Raw genomic sequence first — 23,689 nt, forward strand, 5'->3', positions numbered from 1 at the left:
AGTCTCACCCAGTTGCCAAGATTTCAAGATGAACTGTTCAAGCTCTTTTGAAGACGCACCAAGAAATGGACAACGCTGATGAACAGTAGATAGTGGACGGCCAAGGAGACTTAGTTCTACAGATAAGACACATGATGCTTTCTTCACTACAAAACTGTAAGATGTTCAGTAGAATCATAAACTCAGGATTGGCAGCAATCTGAGAGACCCAGCTCCGACAAGACTGACCAAAAGAGGTCTTCATTGATGGATTACAGCTAAAAAGTAATATCTTCAATGTAAAAACAAGGCCAAAGTGACTCAACCATGCATGAAAACATAGGAACTGGGGTGCAGAAAAACGTCAGCAGGTGCTCTGCCCGGATGAGTTAAAAAGTGAAATATTTGGCTGTGCTAGAAGACAGTTTGTTTACTGAAGGGCTAGAAAGTGGTAAAATAATAAGTATCTGCAAGCAACAATGATCATGGTCGAGGTTCCTTACAAGTTTGGGCTGCATTTCATCAAATGGAGTTGGGGATTTAGTACAGATTAGAGGTGCCCTCCATGCTGTGTAATACAGGCAGATACTTATCCATCATATAATATCATCATTGGGTAATACCATTGTCTCCAAATTTACTCTGCAGCAGGACAAGTATCCCAAATATACAACCAATATCATTAGGAACTGTCTTCTTCAGTGTAAAGAACAAGGACACTTGGAAGTGATGATCCAGCCCCACAGAGCCCTGATCTCATATCATCCAGGCTGTGTGTGATTACATGGAGGGAAAGAAGGATTTGCAAAAGCGACATCCACAGAAAATCTGTGGTTAGTTCTGCAAGATGTTTGGAACAAGCTACAAGACTGCCTAGACAAAAAATGATGTTTTGAAGACACCAAATATTGATTTGATTTCTCTTTTGTTTATTAATTTATTAATGTTATATTTTGTTAATTAAAGAATAAACTTTTGTTGTAATCTCTATTTTTAAAAGCAGTAATTTTTCCACACCTGCTTAAAACTTTTGCACAATATTGTACAGGTTTACACAAGGTCTTATAATGCAGGATGTAGGCGAGCTAAACAATGTAAACCCTCTGAGCTCATTCAATATACCTGAGGATATCTCTAAGTTAATATAACAGTTTGTTCTGCCATCTATTACTCTGGTGTAACTCAATAATAGTGATATATTTCAGGGTAATCCGAATTACCGAGCAGTAAAGCGCAGATAAGTGTATTCTACTAACATGACAGTGAAATGTGTCAGCCTTCTAGGCTGCTTCTGGTTAAAGAGTCTCTCCCATTTTCTATCACATTCCCCTGGGTGAGAAATCAGCTCCTAAAAATAGTCCTTGGGAGGGTCATCTAGCGACCAGCCTCACAGAAGACATGGTGCAGACTCACAGCCCTTTCTGACTCTGGGAAAGGCCCTAAATCCCGGGCTTGATTGACAGACCAGGTGTGGAGAGGTACATGGTGGCCAGGTAGGCTCCAACCTTGGGGATGATTTTCGGTGTTGGTAATTTAGGATTCGCTGATGGAGACAATTGCAGTGTGTGGTGGAGGCTACATGACTGGACTTGCCTGCATTAATCTTTATGGTATGTTTATGGTCCGTATTTCAATGAAACCCTCTTGTAGAAAATGTTAATGAGTTTTCTCGTAAAAAGTGCTTCTGTGCAATCCTGTATATAGCATTGTATACTCGTGAAAGATCAGTGAAAGCCGTCGTACGTGCCGTAAAGGGAAATGTAAAGCTTTGTCGGTAAAGCCTCCGACAGCGCGAGCAATTGAAACAGCTTAGTGTGTTTGTGTGTTTTAGTAGCAAAATGTCTCGACAGCTGAAAGTGTAATGGCAGCTGTCCTCTTATGTCATGAAGCCCTGGACACGCACAGACACAACCAGGGGCTGCCCAGTGCCATGCTCACTTAACAAAGACCACAGCCTAATTCATCGCGAGGAATGGCCACATTGTAGGAACAAGTCACAAACTCTTTCGGGGACCGAAAACTTTCTTTGCAGCTGTGGTATAAGTTTTATCAGTTTTATCGTAGAGGTATATTTCAGGGCAGATATGCCATGTGTTATGCTTACCGTCAGCCTGTGCTATGGCTTCTTTGTTCATACTAACCCTTTAAGAAATATGATAACAATGCTTTTTGATTTCTGTTATGCTGTAATGTCTATTGTCTGTACAAGTCCCCTCTATAATTTGTAAAGCGTTGCGGAATATGTTGGCGCTATATAAAATTATTATTATTATTTATTTTTCTATAGTTTTAGGCCATTTAAGCTAATTGCAAATATTTTATTAACTTGCCCATTTTGGCATTTCATCATCATTTTTATTAATGTATTTATACACTTATTGTAGATGAATGTCCTTCACCGGTGTGTATGTACTTCTCCAGCTGGTTTATTTTCCTCCTCTCTAATATTGATTTTCTCTCTGTCTGGCAGGAAATTTGTGAGGATATCTCAGATCACGTGGAACAGATCCATGCTCTGCTGGACACAGAGTTTTCCCTGAAGCTCCTGTCATACTCTGTGAATGTGATTGTTGATATACATACCGTGCAGCTCCTGTGGCATCAGCTGCGGGTGTCTGTGCTGGTCCTGAGGGAAAGGATCCTACAGGGGCTGCAGGACAGCAACGGCAACTATACACGGCAGACTGACATCCTGCAGGCGTTTACTAAAGAGGAACAAGAGGCAAGAAAAAGCGCACAAACTATATGCTTCACACCAACCCAAAATATTAGCTAGGAAGTCATACATGTTCCCCCAACGCTTGCACCATAACAGATCTTGTTCTCTATTTACCACTGTTATCCTCATCCCATGACCCTTTTAAATCTAGATGATAATTTAATAATGGCAAAATGGTTTGTACAGGGAACATGTAGCCTTTCTCACAGTTCATGACTACCTGGAAGGCTTCACTCAATCCTTTCTGCCTTCTTTTTTTCAATCCTTCTTTTTTTCAATCCTTCCTTCTTTGAATCCTTCCTTCCTTCTGTCCATCCTTACTTCAATCACACTTTCTTTCAATCACTCCTTCCTTCAAACCTTCTCTCCTTCCTTCCTTCAATTCTTACTATCTTCCTTTTTTCTTCAGTCCTTCCTTCCATATTTCCTTCCCTAACTTCAATCCTTCATTCCTTCAATACTTATTTCCTTCAATCCATCCTTCAATCATACTTTACTTCAATCATTCCTTCCCTTCTTTCTTCAATCCTTCCCTGCTTCCTTCCTTCCATTCTTTCTTCCTTCCATACTTCCCCTCCACTCTTTCCCTTCCTATGTGGATACTGTCGAATAGTGCTTGTGAAAAAACACTTTTTCCATGTACTGGTCATTAAAATTTGCAGTTGTTCTTGAGATAGTAACACTTCTCTTCTGTTTAAACCTCGCTTCCTAGGAGACCGACCATCGCTGCTCTCTGGCTTTTTTATTCAAACTGAATTTTTATTGAAGTTTTTATAATACAATACAAAACAATACAAAACAATATAATTAATACTAATAGAAGGGAGGGAAGACGGTAAGGTAAGAAAAGAGAGGATTAGGAAGGGGAAGAACTGGGAATTAGTAGGGAAATGGGGAAATTAACTACTAAGGTCCTACTGGTAGATGTGCACTCTATATAACCAATTTAATTTCAAACAGAAAGTTAAGTACTGCATGTATCATTAGGGTTCATATGTCTAACCAGTATATTGAACTTAGATTCCGGAGACGTCCTTTAATAGGCGAGGATGATGAAACTTGGCTTGGCTTGTTCTAGGTTAATCAACATACATACACATATATATACATACTAGATGGTGGCCCGATTCTAACGCATCGGGTATTCTAGAATATGTATGTCTGTACAGTATGTATATAGCAGCCACATAGTATATAGCACAGGCCACATAGTATATAGGAGCCATTTAGTATATAGCAGACACGCAGTATATAACACAGCCCACGTAGTATATAGCACAGCCCACGCAGTATATAACACAGCCCACTCAGTATATAACACAGCCCACGCAGTATATAACACAGGCCACGCAGTGTATAACACAGGCCACGCAGTATATAATACAGGTCACGCAGTATATAACACAGCCCACGCAGTATATAACACATCCCACGCAGTGTATAACACAGCCCACGCAGTATATAACACAGCCCACGCAGTATATAACACTGCCCACACAGTATATAACACTGTCCACGCAGTATATAACATTGCCCACGTAGTATATAGTAGCCATGCAGTATATAACACAGCTCACGTAATATATAGCACAGCCCACGCAGTATATAACACAGCCCACATAGTATATAACACAGCCCACGCAGTATATAACACAGCCCATGCAGTATATAACACTGGCCATGTAGTATATAGCAGCCATGCAGTATATAACACAGGCCACGTAGTATATAGCAGTGTGGGCACGATATCCCTGTAAAAAAAAAATAATGAAAATAAAACAGTTATATAGTCACCCGCCGGCGTCCAGCGAAGCTGTCCCGATGCGCGCGCTGCTGCCGCCAGCTTCCGTTCCCAGCGATGCATTGCAAAATTACCCAGATGACTTAGCAGTCTTGCGAGACCGCTAAGTCTTCTGAGTAATTTCGCAATGCATCTCTGGGAACGGAAGCTGGCGGCAGCCGCGCGCGCATTGGCGGACGACGGAAGGTGAGAATAGCAGGTTTTTTGTTTATTATTTTTAACATTAGATCTTTTTACTATTGATGTTGCATAGGCAGCATCAATAGTAAAAAGTTGGTCACACAGGGTTAATAGCGTTAACAGAGTGCGTTACCCACGACATAATGCGGTCCGTTAACGCTGCCATTAACTCTGTGTCAGCGCTGACTGAGGGGAGTATGGAGCGGGCGCCGGGCACTGACTGGACGGAAGTAGGGAGGGACTAATTCTCGGCCGGACTGTGCCCGTCGCTGCGGCCGCGACCACTCTGCGACGTGGGATTTTTGTTACAGACAGACAGACAGACGGAAGTACCCCTTAGACAATTATATATATAGACATGCATCAAGCTAAGGGGAAGTAGGAAAAACGTTATTCCAAATTTGCCATCTTTTGGTAAACGTTATAAATTTGTTCTCTCTCAAAGCAATCGAGAATTCAAAAACTCTATGAGTAGAAATTCTCTTTATAATATCTGAAATTTTGGGAATATCTTTATTTTTCGACCTTGAAGCAATCAGTAATTTAGTGACCAATAAAATATGAATAATTATATGGCGAAATTGGAAAGGAATATCTTGAATACCAAGAGATAACAATGCACGGTGCAGTGTAAGATTAACATTTTGTTTGGTGATTCTTGAAATGAACTCAGATATTTCAATCCATAGAGATCTTATTATAGGACATTCCCAAAAATTGTGAAATAAATGGCCATGTTGGCCACATTCCTTCCAGCAAAATCTTGATTGTGTTGGAAAGACTTTGTGCAGTTTTACTCGTGTGAAGAACCAACTAGATAATAATTTAAAATGCGTTTCATGTAGAAGAGCATAAGAAGTAGAGGAATAAGTTATCTTAAATGATTTCACCCAACTATCTGTCTAAAATGATTGTTAAGATCTTTTTCCCAAGTCAAAATATGTGCTTTCCTTAAGAATTCAATATCTTCATTAAAGGATGCATAAGGCTCACTAGTCTTCCATTTATTATTGTTAGAAGGGTTGTGTAAGAGATCCAGCACTTCCTTAGGAAGTGTGAGGGGAAACTTAAAATTTTTATAGTAATATTTCCGGACTTCCAAAAAGTTGAAAAATTCAGAGTCTGGTATATTACATTTTTGTATGAGGTCCTGAAAAGCGATAAAAGAATTTTTCTTATAGTCTGTAATCAGATTAGATAGACATAATATACCTTGTTTGCGCCAATTCTTTAAAGATATTCTTTGAATTGCATTTTCAAATATTGATATAGGGATAGTCCTCTCTGGCTTTTAAGCACTGTGTTGAAGCTGGCCAGGCTTAGAAGATAACACGTTCCAATGAACCCGCCAGATACAAAGCAGTGCTTGTAAGCTAAATAGAAAAGAGTGTGTAAGCACTGTGCATGTTTGGTCAAAAATGCTAGACCGCAGAAAAGTTTTAACATCTCAAGAACGACTAAAAATGTTAATAAACAATAAATTAGAAAAGTGCTTGTATTTGTAAGCACTATCCAAAAACACCCATATCTGAAGGTGGGAATATCCTTTAAATTCACTCTTTCTTATTGCTCCTAAACTATTAGCGCCTTATTCATCAAGCAATTGTCACCCGATTTCTGTAAATAGACTGATGGAAATGTCATAAAAATGTTCTGACTTGGTGTTTTACATCAGTTCCAGACAACTCTGCCAACTTTAAGAAAAGTGGGCAGAGGTCAGGCATGACAGGGCATGAAGAAGTATTCATTGTAATTTATGCCAGAAATATCAATCAGTCCCTGACTGGAGTAACCTTTCTGGCCTTGGTGTACAGCACTTGAAAGGTCTTGATGAATCAGAACCTAAGATCTTATACTTTTGCAATATTTATGTAAATTTTTTGTATCAAGTGTAAGACGTATAAAAATATCTAATGTAGTTTAAAATTCTTCAACTCAGAATAAAACTTGTAAATAACTAAGTGTAAACCTTGATGAAGTATAGGTGACACAAAATGCCACTGATTGGACCTGTAGTGTGCTTCTTCAGAGTTTGATCAGAGTGTGATCATTGTGTGATCCAATTTTTTGGATAAGGAGATGATGGAAAAAAACATTCTCCATCTTCTCCATTGTGTCAGTCCATTAAAATCAGACTGCACATTTCCCACTGAGCTGCATGGTTGAGTGGGATCCTAATATTGGATGCAAATCGTTCATGCTGCAATTTTATTCCTTGGACTGACTCAGTCCAAGGAAGAAATGGGCCCCATGGCACAACATTGATTCGAGTGCGATCCATAAGACTGTTGCAAATTAGAACAACGTTGCTTCTGTCTTCCAGAAACTGCACTATAACTGTCCATGCTGTGTGTTTGGTATTGCAGCTCAGCTCTATTGAACGCAATAGGGTCAAGCTGCAATACCATTAATAACCTGTGGAAGTGTGCGGCACTATTTTTGGTGAAAATCAGTTTGGTTTTTATTTTTCTTTAAATTCTACATTCTGAGCAGTGATGTCACATTGGCACTGCACGTCACAGTACCTGAGCTTAGTGCACATGCACTGAGTTAGAAGACTGCACTCAGTGACTGGCTATAGTGCGGTGATGTCACATTGCTAGTGCACGTCACAGTACCTGAGCTTAGTGCACATGTACTGAGTTAGAAGGCTGCACTCAGTGACTGGCTATAGTGCGGTGATGTCACATTGATAGTGCACGTCACAGTACCTAAGCTTAGTGCACATGCACTGAGTTAGAAGGCTGCGCTCAGTGACTGATTATAGTGCGGTGATGTCACATTGATAGTGCACATCACAGTACCTGAGATTAGTGCACATGCGCTGAGTTAGAAGGCTGCGCTCAGTGACTGATTATAGTGCGGTGATGTCACATTGATAGTGCACGTCACAGTACCTGAGCTTAGTGCACATGCACTGAGTTAGAAGGCTGCACTCAGTGACTGGCTATAGTGCGGTGATGTCACATTGATAGTGCACGTCACAGTACCTGAGCTTAGTGCACATGCACTGAGTTAGGAGGCTGCGCTCAGTGACTGGCTATAGTGCGGTGATGTCACATTGATAGTGCACATCACAGTACCTGAGCTTAGTGCACATGCACTGAGTTAGAAGGCTGCGCTCAGTGACTGGCTATAGTGCGGTGATGTCACATTGATAGTGCACATCACAGTACATAAGCTTAGTGCACATGCACTGAGTTAGAAGGCTGCACTCAGTGACTGATTATAGTGCGGTGATGTCACATTGATAGTGCATGTCACAGTACCTGAGCGTAGTGCACATGCACTGAGTTAGAAGGCTGCGCTCAGTGACTGGCTATAGTGCGGTGATGTCACATTGATAGTGCACGTCACAGTACCTGAGCTTAGTGCACATGCACTGAGTTAGAAGGCTGCGCTCAGTGACTGGCTATAGTGCGGTGATGTCACATTGATAGTGCACCTCACAGTACCTGAGCTTAGTGCCCATGCACTGAGTTAGAAGGCTGCGCTCATTGACTGATTATAGTGCGGTGATGTCACATTGATAGTGCACATCACAGTACCTGAACTTAGTGCACATGAACTGAGTTAGGAGGCTGCGCTCAGTGACTGGCTATAGTGCGGTGATGTCACATTGATAGTGCATGTCAGAGTACCTGAGCTTAGTGCACATGCACTGAGTTAGAAGGCTGCGCTCAGTGACTGATTATAGTGCGGTGATGTCACATTGATAGTGCACATCACAGTACCTGAACTTAGTGCACATGAACTGAGTTAGGAGGCTGCGCTCAGTGACTGGCTATAGTGCGGTGATGTCACATTGATAGTGCATGTCACAGTACCTGAGCTTAGTGCACATGCACTGAGTTAGAAGGCTGCGCTCAGTGACTGGCTATAGTGCGGTGATGTCACATTGCTAGTGCACATCACAGTACCTGAGCTTAGTGCACATGCACTGAGTTAGAAGGCTGCGCTCAGTGACTGATTATAGTACGGTGATGCCCCATTGATAGTGCACGTCACAGTACCTGAGCTTAGTGCACATGTACTGAGTTAGAAGGCTGCACTCAGTGACTGGCTATAGTGCGGTGATGTCACATTGATAATGCACGTCACAGTACCTGAGCTTAGTGCACATGCACTGAGTTAGAAGGCTGCGCTCAGTGACTGATTATAGTGCGGTGATGTCACATTGATAGTGCACATCACAGTACCTGAGCTTAGTGCACATGCACTGAGTTAGAAGGCTGCGTTCAGTGACTGATTATAGTGCGGTGATGTCACATTGATAGTGCACATCACAGTACCTGAGCTTAGTGCACATGCACTGAGTTAGAAGGCTGCGCTCAGTGACTGGCTATAGTGCGGTGATGTCACATTGATAGTGTACATCACAGTACATGAGCTTAGTGCACATGCACTGAGTTAGAAGGCTGCGCTCAGTGACTGATTATAGTGCGGTGATGCCACATTGATAGTGCACATCACAGTACCTGAGCTTAGTGCACATGTACTGAGTTAGAAGGCTGCGCTCAGTGACTGATTATAGTGCGGTGATGCCACATTGATAGTGCACATCACAGTACCTGAGCTTAGTGCACATGCACTGAGTTAGAAGGCTGCGCTCAGTGACTGTCTATAGTGCGGTGAAGCCACATTGATAGTGCACGTCACAGTACCTGAGCTTAGTGCACATGCACTGAGTTAGAAGGCTGCACTCAATGACTGGCTATAGTGCGGTGATGCCACATTGATAGTGCACGTCACAGTACCTGAGCTTAGTGCACATGCACTGAGTTAGAAGGCTGCGCTCAGTGACTGGCTATAGTGCGGTGATGTCACATTGATAGTGCATGTGCACTGAGTTAGAAGGCTGCACTCAGTGACTGATTATAGTGTGGTGATGCCCCATTGATAGTGCACGTCACAGTACCTGAACTTAGTGCACATGCACTGAGTTAGAAGGGTGCGCTAAGTGACTGATTATAGTGCGGTGATGCCCCATTGATAGTACACGTCACAGTACCTGAACTTAGTGCACATGCACTGAGTTAGAAGGCTGCACTCAGTGACTGATTATAGTGCGGTGATGTCACATTGATAGTGCATGTCACAGTACCTGAGCTTAGTGCACATGCACTGAGTTAGAAGGCTGCGCTCAGTGACTGATTATAGTGCGGTGATGCCCCATTGATAGTGCACGTCACAGTACCTGAGCTTAGTGCACATGCACTGAGTTAGAAGGCTGCGCTCAGTGACTGGCTATAGTGCGGTGATGTCACATTGATAGTGCACGTCACAGTACCTGAACTTAGTGCACATGCACTGAGTTAGAAGGCTGCACTCAGTGACTGATTATAGTGCGGTGATGTCACATTGATAGTGCACGTCACAGTACCTGAACTTAGTGCACATGAACTGAGTTAGAAGGCTGCACTCAGTGACTGGCTATAGTGCGGTGATGTCACATTGATAGTGCACGTCACAGTACCTGAGCTTAGTGCACATGCACTGAGTTAGAAGGCTGTGCTCAGTGACTGATTATAATGCGATGATGTCACATTGATAGTGCACGTCACAGTACATGAGCTTAGTGCACATGTACTGAGTTAGAAGGCTGCGCTCAGTGACTGATTATAGTGCGGTGATGTCACATTGATAGTGCATGTCACAGTACATGAGCTTAGTGCACATGCGCTGAGTTAGAAGGCTGCGCTCAGTGACTGGCTATAGTGCGGTGATGTCACATTGATAGTGCATGTCACAGTACCTGAGCTTAGTGCACATGCGCTGAGTTAGAAGGCTGCGCTCAGTGACTGGCTATAGTGCGGTGATGTCACATTGATAGTGCACGTCACAGTACACGAGCTTAGTGCACATGCGCTGAGTTAGAAGGCTGCGCTCAGTGACTGGCTATAGTGCGGTGATGTCACATTGATAGTGCACATCACAGTACCTGAGCTTAGTGCACATGCGCTGAGTTAGAAGGCTGCACTCAGTGACTGGCTATAGTGCGGTGATGTCACATTGATAGTGCATGTCACAGTACCTGAGCTTAGTGCACATGTACTGAGTTAGAAGGCTGCGCTCAGTGACTGGCTATAGTGCGGTGATGTCACATTGATAGTGCATGTCACAGTACCTGAGCTTAGTGCACATGTACTGAGTTAGAAGGCTGCGCTCAGTGACTGATTATAGTGCAGTGATGTCACATTGATAGTGCACGTCACAGTACCTGAGCTTAGTGCACATGTACTGAGTTAGAAGGCTGCGCTCAGTGACTGGCTATAGTGCGGTGATGTCACATTGATAGTGCATGTCACAGTACCTGAGCTTAGTGCACATGTACTGAGTTAGAAGGCTGCGCTCAGTGACTGATTATAGTGCGGTGATGTCACATTGATAGTGCACGTCACAGTACCTGAGCTTAGTGCACATGTACTGAGTTAGAAGGCTGCGCTCAGTGACTGATTATAGTGTGGTGATGCCCCATTGATAGTGCACGTCACAGTACCTGAGCTTAGTGCACATGCACTGAGTTAGAAGGGTGCGCTAAGTGACTGATTATAGTGCGGTGATGCCCCATTGATAGTACACGTCACAGTACCTGAACTTAGTGCACATGCACTGAGTTAGAAGGCTGCACTCAGTGACTGATTATAGTGCGGTGATGTCACATTGATAGTGCATGTCACAGTACCTGAGCTTAGTGCACATGCACTGAGTTAGAAGGCTGCGCTCAGTGACTGATTATAGTGCGGTGATGCCCCATTGATAGTGCACGTCACAGTACCTGAGCTTAGTGCACATGCACTGAGTTAGAAAGCTGTGCTCAGTGACTGATTATAATGCGATGATGTCACATTGATGGTGCACGTCACAGTACCTGAGCTTAGTGCACATGCACTGAGTTAGAAGGCTGTGCTCAGTGACTGATTATAATGCGATGATGTCACATTGATAGTGCACGTCACAGTACATGAGCTTAGTGCACATGTACTGAGTTAGAAGGCTGCGCTCAGTGACTGGCTATAGTGCGGTGATGTCACATTGATAGTGCATGTCACAGTACCTGAGCTTAGTGCACATGCGCTGAGTTAGAAGGCTGCGCTCAGTGACTGGCTATAGTGCGGTGATGTCACATTGATAGTGCACGTCACAGTACACGAGCTTAGTGCACATGCGCTGAGTTAGAAGGCTGCGCTCAGTGACTGGCTATAGTGCGGTGATGTCACATTGATAGTGCACATCACAGTACCTGAGCTTAGTGCACATGCGCTGAGTTAGAAGGCTGCACTCAGTGACTGGCTATAGTGCGGTGATGTCACATTGATAGTGCATGTCACAGTACCTGAGCTTAGTGCACATGTACTGAGTTAGAAGGCTGCGCTCAGTGACTGGCTATAGTGCGGTGATGTCACATTGATAGTGCATGTCACAGTACCTGAGCTTAGTGCACATGTACTGAGTTAGAAGGCTGCGCTCAGTGACTGATTATAGTGCAGTGATGTCACATTGATAGTGCACGTCACAGTACCTGAGCTTAGTGCACATGTACTGAGTTAGAAGGCTGCGCTCAGTGACTGGCTATAGTGCGGTGATGTCACATTGATAGTGCATGTCACAGTACCTGAGCTTAGTGCACATGTACTGAGTTAGAAGGCTGCGCTCAGTGACTGATTATAGTGCGGTGATGTCACATTGATAGTGCACGTCACAGTACCTGAGCTTAGTGCACATGTACTGAGTTAGAAGGCTGCGCTCAGTGACTGATTATAGTGTGGTGATGCCCCATTGATAGTGCACGTCACAGTACCTGAGCTTAGTGCACATGCACTGAGTTAGAAGGCTGCACTCAGTGACTGATTATAGTGCGGTGATGTCACATTGATAGTGCACATCACAGTACATGAGCTTAGTGCACATGCGCTGATTTAGAAGGCTGCACTCAGTGACTGGCTATAGTGCGGTGATGTCACATTGATAGTGCACGTCACAGTACCTGAGCTTAGTGCACATGCGCTGAGTTAGAAGGCTGCGCTCAGTGACTGGCTATAGTGCAGTGATGTCACATTGATAGTGCACGTCACAGTACACGAGCTTAGTGCACATGCGCTGAGTTAGAAGGCTGGCTCAGTGACTGGCTATAGTGCTGTGATGTCACATTGATAGTGCACATCACAGTACCTGAGCTTAGTGCACATGCGCTGAGTTAGAAGGCTGCGCTCAGTGACTGGCTATAGTGCGGTGATGTCACATTGATAGTGCACGTCACAGTACACGAGCTTAGTGCACACGCGCTGAGTTAGAAGGCTGCGCTCAGTGACTGATTATAGTGCGGTGATGTCACATTGATAGTGCATGTCACAGTACCTGAGCTTAGTGCACATGTACTGAGTTAGAAGGCTGCGCTCAGTGACTGATTATAGTGCGGTGATGCCCCATTGATAGTGCACGTCACAGTACCTGAGCTTAGTGCACATGCACTGAGTTAGAAGGCTGCGCTCAGTGACTGATTATAGTGCGGTGATGTCACATTGATAGTGCACATCACAGTACCTGAGCTTAGAGCACATGCACTGAGTTAGAAGGCTGCGCTTAGTGACTGATTATAGTGCGGTGATGTCACATTGATAGTGCACGTCACAGTACCTGAGCTTAGTGCACATGTACTGAGTTAGAAGGCTGCGCTCAGTGACTGATTATAGTGCGGTGATGTCACATTGATAGTGCACATCACAGTACCTGAGCTTAGTGCACATGTACTGAGTTAGAAGGCTGCGCTCAGTGACTGATTATAGTGCGGTGATGCCACATTGATAGTGCACATCACAGTACCTGAGCTTAGTGCACATGTACTGAGTTAGAAGGCTGTGCTCAGTGACTGATTATAGTGCGGTGATGCCACATTGATAGTGCACGTCACAGTACCTGAGCTTAGTGCACATGCACTGAGTTAGAAGGCTGCGCTCAGTGACTGTCTATAGTGCGGTGATGCCACATTGATAGTGCACGTCACAGTACCTGAGCTTAGTGCACATGCACTGAGTTAGAAGGCTGCACTCAATGACTGGCTATAGTGCGGTGATGCCACATTGATAGTGCACGTCACAGTACCTGAGCTTAGTGCACATGCACTGAGTTAAAGGCTGCGCTCAGTGACTGGCTATAGTGCGGTGATGTCACATTGATAGTACACGTCACAGTACATGAGCTTAGTGCACATGCACTGAGTTAGAAGGCTGCGCTCAGTGACTGGCTATAGTGCGGTGATGTCACATTGATAGTGCATGTGCACTGAGTTAGAAGGCTGCACTCAGTGACTGATTATAGTGCGGTGATGTCACATTGATAGTGCATGTCACAGTACCTGAGCTTAGTGCACATGCACTGAGTTAGAAGGGTGCGCTCAATGACTGATTATAGTGCGGTGATGCCCCATTGATAGTGCACGTCACAGTACCTGAGCTTAGTGCACATGTACTGAGTTAGAAGGCTGCGCTCAGTGACTGGCTATAGTGTGGTGATGTCACATTGATAGTGCACGTCACAGTACATGAGCTTAGTGCACATGTACTGAGTTAGAAGGCTGCGCTCAGTGACTAATTATAGTGCGGTGATGTCACATTGATAGTGCATGTCACAGTACATGAGCTTAGTGCACATGCGCTGAGTTAGAAGGCTGCGCTCAGTGACTGTCTAAAGTGCGGTGATGCCACATTTATAGTGCACGTCACAGTACATGATCTTAGTGCACATGCACTGAGTTAGGAGGCTGCGCTCAGTGACTGGCTATAGTGCGGTGATGCCACATTGATAGTGCACATCACAGTGCATGAGCTTAGTGCACATGCACTGAGTCAGAAGGCTGCACTCAGTGACTGATTATAGTGTGGTGATGCCCCATTGATAGTGCACGTCACAGTACCTGAACTTAGTGCACATGCACTGAGTTAGAAGGCTGCGCTCAGTGACTGATTATAGTGCGGTGATGCCCCATTGATAGTGCACGTCACAGTACCTGAACTTAGTGCACATGCACTGAGTTAGAAGGCTGCACTCAGTGACTGATTATAGTGCGGTGATGTCACATTGATAGTGCATGTCACAGTACCTGAGCTTAGTGCACATGCACTGAGTTAGAAGGCTGCGCTCAGTGACTGATTATAGTGCGGTGATGCCCCATTGATAGTGCACGTCACAGTACCTGAGCTTAGTGCACATGCACTGAGTTAGAAGGCTGCGCTCAGTGACTGGCTATAGTGCGGTGATGTCACATTGATAGTGCACGTCACAGTACCTGAACTTAGTGCACATGCACTGAGTTAGAAGGCTGCACTCAGTGACTGATTATAGTGCGGTGATGTCACATTGATAGTGCACATCACAGTACATGAGCTTAGTGCACATGCGCTGAGTTAGAAGGCTGCGCTCAGTGACTGGCTATAGTGCGGTGATGTCACATTGATAGTGCACGTCACAGTACCTGAACTTAGTGCACATGCGCTGAGTTAGAAGGCTGCGCTCAGTGACTGGCTATAGTGCGGTGATGTCACATTGATAGTGCATGTCACAGTACCTGAGCTTAGTGCACATGTACTGAGTTAGAAGGCTGCGCTCAGTGACTGGCTATAGTGCGGTGATGTCACATTGATAGTGCACGTCACAGTACACGAGCTTAGTGCACATGTACTGAGTTAGAAGGCTGCGCTCAGTGACTGATTATAGTGCGGTGATGTCACATTGATAGTGCACGTCACAGTACCTGAGCTTAGTGCACATGTACTGAGTTAGAAGGCTGCGCTCAGTGACTGGCTATAGTGCGGTGATGTCACATTGATAGTGCATGTCACAGTACCTGAGCTTAGTGCACATGTACTGAGTTAGAAGGCTGCGCTCAGTGACTGATTATAGTGTGGTGATGCCCCATTGATAGTGCACGTCACAGTACCTGAGCTTAGTGCACATGCACTGAGTTAGAAGGCTGCACTCAATGACTGGCTATAGTGCGGTGATGCCACATTGATAGTGCACGTCACAGTACCTGAGCTTAGTGCACATGCACTGAGTTAAAGGCTGCGCTCAGTGACTGGCTATAGTGCGGTGATGTCACATTGATAGTACACGTCACAGTACATGAGCTTAGTGCACATGCACTTAGTTAGAAGGCTGCGCTCAGTGACTGGCTATAGTGCGGTGATGTCACATTGATAGTGCATGTGCACTGAGTTAGAAGGCTGCACTCAGTGACTGATTATAGTGCGGGGATGTCACATTGATAGTGCATGTCACAGTACCTGAGCTTAGTGCACATGCACTGAGTTAGAAGTGTGCGCTCAATGACTGATTATAGTGCGGTGATGCCCCATTGATAGTGCACGTCACAGTACCTGAGCTTAGTGCACATGTACTGAGTTAGAAGGCTGCGCTCTGTGACTGGCTATAGTGTGGTGATGTCACATTGATAGTGCACGTCACAGTACATGAGCTTAGTGCACATGTACTGAGTTAGAAGGCTGCGCTCAGTGACTAATTATAGTGCGGTGATGTCACATTGATAGTGCATGTCACAGTACATGAGCTTAGTGCACATGCGCTGAGTTAGAAGGCTGCGCTCAGTGACTGTCTATAGTGCGGTGATGCCACATTTATAGTGCACGTCACAGTACATGATCTTAGTGCACATGCACTGAGTTAGGAGGCTGCGCTCAGTGACTGGCTATAGTGCGGTAATGCCACATTGATAGTGCACATCACAGTGCATGAGCTTAGTGCACATGCACTGAGTCAGAAGGCTGCACTCAGTGACTGATTATAGTGTGGTGATGCCCCATTGATAGTGCACGTCACAGTACCTGAACTTAGTGCACATGCACTGAGTTAGAAGGCTGCGCTCAGTGACTGATTATAGTGCGGTGATGCCCCATTGATAGTGCACGTCACAGTACCTGAACTTAGTGCACATGCACTGAGTTAGAAGGCTGCACTCAGTGACTGATTATAGTGCGGTGATGTCACATTGATAGTGCATGTCACAGTACCTGAGCTTAGTGCACATGCACTGAGTTAGAAGGCTGCGCTCAGTGACTAATTATAGTGCGGTGATGCCCCATTGATAGTGCACGTCACAGTACCTGAGCTTAGTGCACATGCACTGAGTTAGAAGGCTGCGCTCAGTGACTGGCTATAGTGCGGTGATGTCACATTGATAGTGCACGTCACAGTACCTGAACTTAGTGCACATGCACTGAGTTAGAAGGCTGCACTCAGTGACTGATTATAGTGCGGTGATGTCACATTGATAGTGCACATCACAGTACATGAGCTTAGTGCACATGCGCTGAGTTAGAAGGCTGCGCTCAGTGACTGGCTATAGTGCGGTGATGTCACATTGATAGTGCACGTCACAGTACCTGAACTTAGTGCACATGCGCTGAGTTAGAAGGCTGCGCTCAGTGACTGGCTATAGTGCGGTGATGTCACATTGATAGTGCATGTCACAGTACCTGAGCTTAGTGCACATGTACTGAGTTAGAAGGCTGCGCTCAGTGACTGGCTATAGTGCGGTGATGTCACATTGATAGTGCACGTCACAGTACACGAGCTTAGTGCACATGTACTGAGTTAGAAGGCTGCGCTCAGTGACTGATTATAGTGCGGTGATGTCACATTGATAGTGCACGTCACAGTACCTGAGCTTAGTGCACATGTACTGAGTTAGAAGGCTGCGCTCAGTGACTGGCTATAGTGCGGTGATGTCACATTGATAGTGCATGTCACAGTACCTGAGCTTAGTGCACATGTACTGAGTTAGAAGGCTGCGCTCAGTGACTGGCTATAGTGCGGTGATGTCACATTGATAGTGCATGTCACAGTACCTGAGCTTAGTGCACATGTACTGAGTTAGAAGGCTGCGCTCAGTGACTGATTATAGTGTGGTGATGCCCCATTGATAGTGCACGTCACAGTACCTGAGCTTAGTGCACATGCACTGAGTTAGAAGGCTGCACTCAGTGACTGATTATAGTGCGGTGATGTCACATTGCTAGTGCACATCACAGTACATGAGCTTAGTGCACATGCGCTGATTTAGAAGGCTGCGCTCAGTGACTGGCTATAGTGCGGTGATGTCACATTGATAGTACACGTCACAGTACATGAGCTTAGTGCACATGCACTTAGTTAGAAGGCTGCGCTCAGTGACTGGCTATAGTGCGGTGATGTCACATTGATAGTGCATGTGCACTGAGTTAGAAGGCTGCACTCAGTGACTGATTATAGTGCGGTGATGTCACATTGATAGTGCATGTCACAGTACCTGAGCTTAGTGCACATGCACTGAGTTAGAAGGGTGCGCTCAATGACTGATTATAGTGCGGTGATGCCCCATTGATAGTGCACGTCACAGTACCTGAGCTTAGTGCACATGTACTGAGTTAGAAGGCTGCGCTCAGTGACTGGCTATAGTGTGGTGATGTCACATTGATAGTGCACGTCACAGTACATGAGCTTAGTGCACATGTACTGAGTTAGAAGGCTGCGCTCAGTGACTAATTATAGTGCGGTGATGTCACATTGATAGTGCATGTCACAGTACATGAGCTTAGTGCACATGCGCTGAGTTAGAAGGCTGCGCTCAGTGACTGTCTATAGTGCGGTGATGCCACATTTATAGTGCACGTCACAGTACATGATCTTAGTGCACATGCACTGAGTTAGGAGGCTGCGCTCAGTGACTGGCTATAGTGCGGTGATGCCACATTGATAGTGCACATCACAGTGCATGAGCTTAGTGCACATGCACTGAGTCAGAAGGCTGCACTCAGTGACTGATTATAGTGTGGTGATGCCCCATTGATAGTGCACGTCACAGTACCTGAACTTAGTGCACATGCACTGAGTTAGAAGGCTGCGCTCAGTGACTGATTATAGTGCGGTGATGCCCCATTGATAGTGCACGTCACAGTACCTGAACTTAGTGCACATGCACTGAGTTAGAAGGCTGCACTCAGTGACTGATTATAGTGCGGTGATGTCACATTGATAGTGCATGTCACAGTACCTGAGCTTAGTGCACATGCACTGAGTTAGAAGGCTGCGCTCAGTGACTAATTATAGTGCGGTGATGCCCCATTGATAGTGCACGTCACAGTACCTGAGCTTAGTGCACAAGCACTGAGTTAGAAGGCTGCGCTCAGTGACTGGCTATAGTGCGGTGATGTCACATTGATAGTGCACGTCACAGTACCTGAACTTAGTGCACATGCACTGAGTTAGAAGGCTGCACTCAGTGACTGATTATAGTGCGGTGATGTCACATTGATAGTGCACATCACAGTACATGAGCTTAGTGCACATGCGCTGAGTTAGAAGGCTGCGCTCAGTGACTGGCTATAGTGCGGTGATGTCACATTGATAGTGCACGTCACAGTACCTGAACTTAGTGCACATGCGCTGAGTTAGAAGGCTGCGCTCAGTGACTGGCTATAGTGCGGTGATGTCACATTGATAGTGCATGTCACAGTACCTGAGCTTAGTGCACATGTACTGAGTTAGAAGGCTGCGCTCAGTGACTGGCTATAGTGCGGTGATGTCACATTGATAGTGCACGTCACAGTACACGAGCTTAGTGCACATGTACTGAGTTAGAAGGCTGCGCTCAGTGACTGATTATAGTGCGGTGATGTCACATTGATAGTGCACGTCACAGTACCTGAGCTTAGTGCACATGTACTGAGTTAGAAGGCTGCGCTCAGTGACTGGCTATAGTGCGGTGATGTCACATTGATAGTGCATGTCACAGTACCTGAGCTTAGTGCACATGTACTGAGTTAGAAGGCTGCGCTCAGTGACTGATTATAGTGTGGTGATGCCCCATTGATAGTGCACGTCACAGTACCTGAGCTTAGTGCACATGCACTGAGTTAGAAGGCTGCACTCAGTGACTGATTATAGTGCGGTGATGTCACATTGCTAGTGCACATCACAGTACATGAGCTTAGTGCACATGCGCTGATTTAGAAGGCTGCACTCAGGAGACTGGCTATAGTGCGGTGATGTCACATTGATAGTGCACGTCACAGTACCTGAGCTTAGTGCACATGCACTGAGTTAGAAGGCTGCGCTCAATGACTGATTATAGTGCGGTGATGCCCCATTGATAGTGCACGTCACAGTACCTGAGCTTAGTGCACATGTACTGAGTTAGAAGGCTGCGCTCAGTGACTGGCTATAGTGTGGTGATGTCACATTGATAGTGCACGTCACAGTACATGAGCTTAGTGCACATGTACTGAGTTAGAAGGCTGCGCTCAGTGACTAATTATAGTGCGGTGATGTCACATTGAAAGTGCATGTCACAGTACATGAGCTTAGTGCACATGCGCTGAGTTAGAAGGCTGCGCTCAGTGACTGTCTATAGTGCGGTGATGCCACATTTATAGTGCACGTCACAGTAAATGAGCTTAGTGCACATGCACTGAGTTAGGAGGCTGCGCTCAGTGACTGGCTATAGTGCGGTGATGCCACATTGATAGTGCACATCACAGTGCATGAGCTTAGTGCACATGCACTGAGTCAGAAGGCTGCACTCAGTGACTGATTATAGTGTGGTGATGCCCCATTGATAGTGCACGTCACAGTACCTGAACTTAGTGCACATGCACTGAGTTAGAAGGCTGCGCTCAGTGACTGATTATAGTGCGGTGATGCCCCATTGATAGTGCACGTCACAGTACCTGAACTTAGTGCACATGCACTGAGTTAGAAGGCTGCACTCAGTGACTGATTATAGTGCGGTGATGTCACATTGATAGTGCATGTCACAGTACCTGAGCTTAGTGCACATGCACTGATTTAGAAGGCTGCGCTCAGTGACTGATTATAGTGCGGTGATGCCCCATTGATAGTGCACGTCACAGTACCTTAGCTTAGTGCACATGCACTGAGTTAGAAGGCTGCGCTCAGTGATTGGCTATAGTGCGGTGATGTCACATTGATAGTGCACGTCACAGTACCTGAACTTAGTGCACATGCACTGAGTTAGAAGGCTGCACTCAGTGACTGATTATAGTGCGGTGATGTCACATTGATAGTGCACATCACAGTACATGAGCTTAGTGCACATGCGCTGAGTTAGAAGGCTGCGCTCAGTGACTGGCTATAGTGCGGTGATGTCACATTGATAGTGCACGTCACAGTACCTGAACTTAGTGCACATGAACTGAGTTAGAAGGCTGCACTCAGTGACTGTCTATAGTGCGGTGATGTCACATTGATAGTGCACGTCACAGTACCTGAGCTTAGTGCACATGCACTGAGTTAGAAGGCTGTGCTCAGTGACTGATTATAATGCGGTGATGTCACATTGATAGTGCACGTCACAGTACATGAGCTTAGTGCACATGTACTGAGTTAGAAGGCTGCGCTCAGTGACTGATTATAGTGCGGTGATGTCACATTGATAGTGCACGTCACAGTACATGAGCTTAGTGCACATGCGCTGAGTTAGAAGGCTGCGCTCAGTGACTGGCTATAGTGCGGTGATGTCACATTGATAGTGCATGTCACAGTACCTGAGCTTAGTGCACATGCGCTGAGTTAGAAGGCTGCGCTCAGTGACTGGCTATAGTGCGGTGATGTCACATTGATAGTGCACATCACAGTACCTGAGCTTAGTGCACATGCGCTGAGTTAGAAGGCTGCGCTCAGTGACTGGCTATAGTGCGGTGATGTCACATTGATAGTGCATGTCACAGTACCTGAGCTTAGTGCACATGTACTGAGTTAGAAGGCTGCGCTCAGTGACTGGCTATAGTGCGGTGATGTCACATTGATAGTGCATGTCACAGTACCTGAGCTTAGTGCACATGTACTGAGTTAGAAGGCTGCGCTCAGTGACTGATTATAGTGTGGTGATGCCCCATTGATAGTGCACGTCACAGTACCTGAGCTTAGTGCACATGCACTGAGTTAGAAGGCTGCACTCAGTGACTGATTATAGTGCGGTGATGTCACATTGCTAGTGCACATCACAGTACATGAGCTTAGTGCACATGCGCTGATTTAGAAGGCTGCACTCAGTGACTGGCTATAGTGCGGTGATGTCACATTGATAGTGCACGTCACAGTACCTGAGCTTAGTGCACATGCGCTGAGTTAGAAGGCTGCGCTCAGTGACTGGCTATAGTGCGGTGATGTCACATTGATAGTGCACGTCACAGTACACGAGCTTAGTGCACATGCGCTGAGTTAGAAGGCTGCGCTCAGTGACTGGCTATAGTTCGGTGATGTCACATTGATAGTGCACATCACAGTACCTGAGCTTAGTGCACATGCGCTGAGTTAGAAGGCTGCGCTCAGTGACTGGCTATAGTGCGGTGATGTCACATTGATAGTGCACGTCACAGTACACGAGCTTAGTGCACACGCGCTGAGTTAGAAGGCTGCGCTCAGTGACTGGCTATAGTGCGGTGATGTCACATTGATAGTGCACATCACAGTACATGAGCTTAGTGCACATGTACTGAGTTAGAAGGCTGCGCTCAGTGACTGGCTATAGTGCGGTGATGTCACATTGATAGTGCATGTCACAGTACCTGAGCTTAGTGCACATGTACTGAGTTAGAAGGCTGCGCTCAGTGACTGGCTATAGTGCGGTGATGTCACATTGATAGTGCATGTCACAGTACCTGAGCTTAGTGCACATGTACTGAGTTAGAAGGCTGCGCTCAGTGACTGATTGTAGTGCGGTGATGTCACATTGATAGTGCACGTCACAGTACCTGAGCTTAGTGCACATGTACTGAGTTAGAAGGCTGCGCTCAGTGACTGGCTATAGTGCGGTGATGTCACATTGATAGTGCACATCACAGTACCTGAGCTTAGTGCACATGCGGTGAGTTAGAAGGCTGCGCTCAGTGACTGGCTATAGTGCGGTGATGTCACATTGATAGTGCATGTCACAGTACCTGAGCTTAGTGCACATGTACTGAGTTAGAAGGCTGCGCTCAGTGACTGGCTATAGTGCGGTGATGTCACATTGATAGTGCACGTCACAGTACCTGAGCTTAGTGCACATGTACTGAGTTAGAAGGCTGCGCTCAGTGACTGATTATAGTGCGGTGATGTCACATTGATAGTGCACGTCACAGTACCTGAGCTTAGTGCACATGTACTGAGTTAGAAGGCTGCGCTCAGTGACTGGCTATAGTGCGGTGATGTCACATTGATAGTGCATGTCACAGTACCTGAGCTTAGTGCACATGTACTGAGTTAGAAGGCTGCGCTCAGTGACTGGCTATAGTGCGGTGATGTCACATTGATAGTGCACATCACAGTACCTGAGCTTAGTGCACATGCGCTGAGTTAGAAGGCTGCGCTCAGTGACTGGCTATAGTGCGGTGATGTCACATTGATAGTGCATGTCACAGTACCTGAGCTTAGTGCACATGTACTGAGTTAGAAGGCTGCGCTCAGTGACTGGCTATAGTGCGGTGATGTCACATTGATAGTGCATGCCACAGTACCTGAGCTTAGTGCACATGTACTGAGTTAGAAGGCTGCGCTCAGTGACTGATTATAGTGCGGTGATGTCACATTGATAGTGCACGTCACAGTACCTGAGCTTAGTGCACATGTACTGAGTTAGAAGGCTGCGCTCAGTGACTGGCTATAGTGCGGTGATGTCACATTGATAGTGCATGTCACAGTACCTGAGCTTAGTGCACATGTACTGAGTTAGAAGGCTGCGCTCAGTGACTGATTATAGTGTGGTGATGCCCCATTGATAGTGCACGTCACAGTACCTGAGCTTAGTGCACATGCACTGAGTTAGAAGGCTGCACTCAGTGACTGATTATAGTGCGGTGATGTCACATTGCTAGTGCACATCACAGTACATGAGCTTAGTGCACATGCGCTGATTTAGAAGGCTGCACTCAGTGACTGGCTATAGTGCGGTGATGTCACATTGATAGTGCACGTCACAGTACCTGAGCTTAGTGCACATGCACTGAGTTAGAAGG

General features: G+C 45.7%; 1 protein-coding gene across 1 annotated transcript in view; it reads left to right on the forward strand.

The window, feature by feature from the left end:
• AKAP6 (A-kinase anchoring protein 6) overlaps window positions 1-23,689 on the forward strand; it is a 606,671-nt gene that overhangs the window by 185,140 nt on the left and 397,842 nt on the right. The window contains exon 3 of the mRNA XM_069730511.1: window positions 2,450-2,701. Coding sequence (XP_069586612.1) covers window positions 2,450-2,701 — 252 coding nt within the window. The remainder of the gene's footprint in view (window positions 1-2,449; window positions 2,702-23,689) is intronic.

The sequence above is a fragment of the Ranitomeya imitator genome, chromosome 1, assembly GCF_032444005.1.
Source record: "Ranitomeya imitator isolate aRanImi1 chromosome 1, aRanImi1.pri, whole genome shotgun sequence".
Taxonomy (NCBI): domain Eukaryota; kingdom Metazoa; phylum Chordata; class Amphibia; order Anura; family Dendrobatidae; genus Ranitomeya; species Ranitomeya imitator.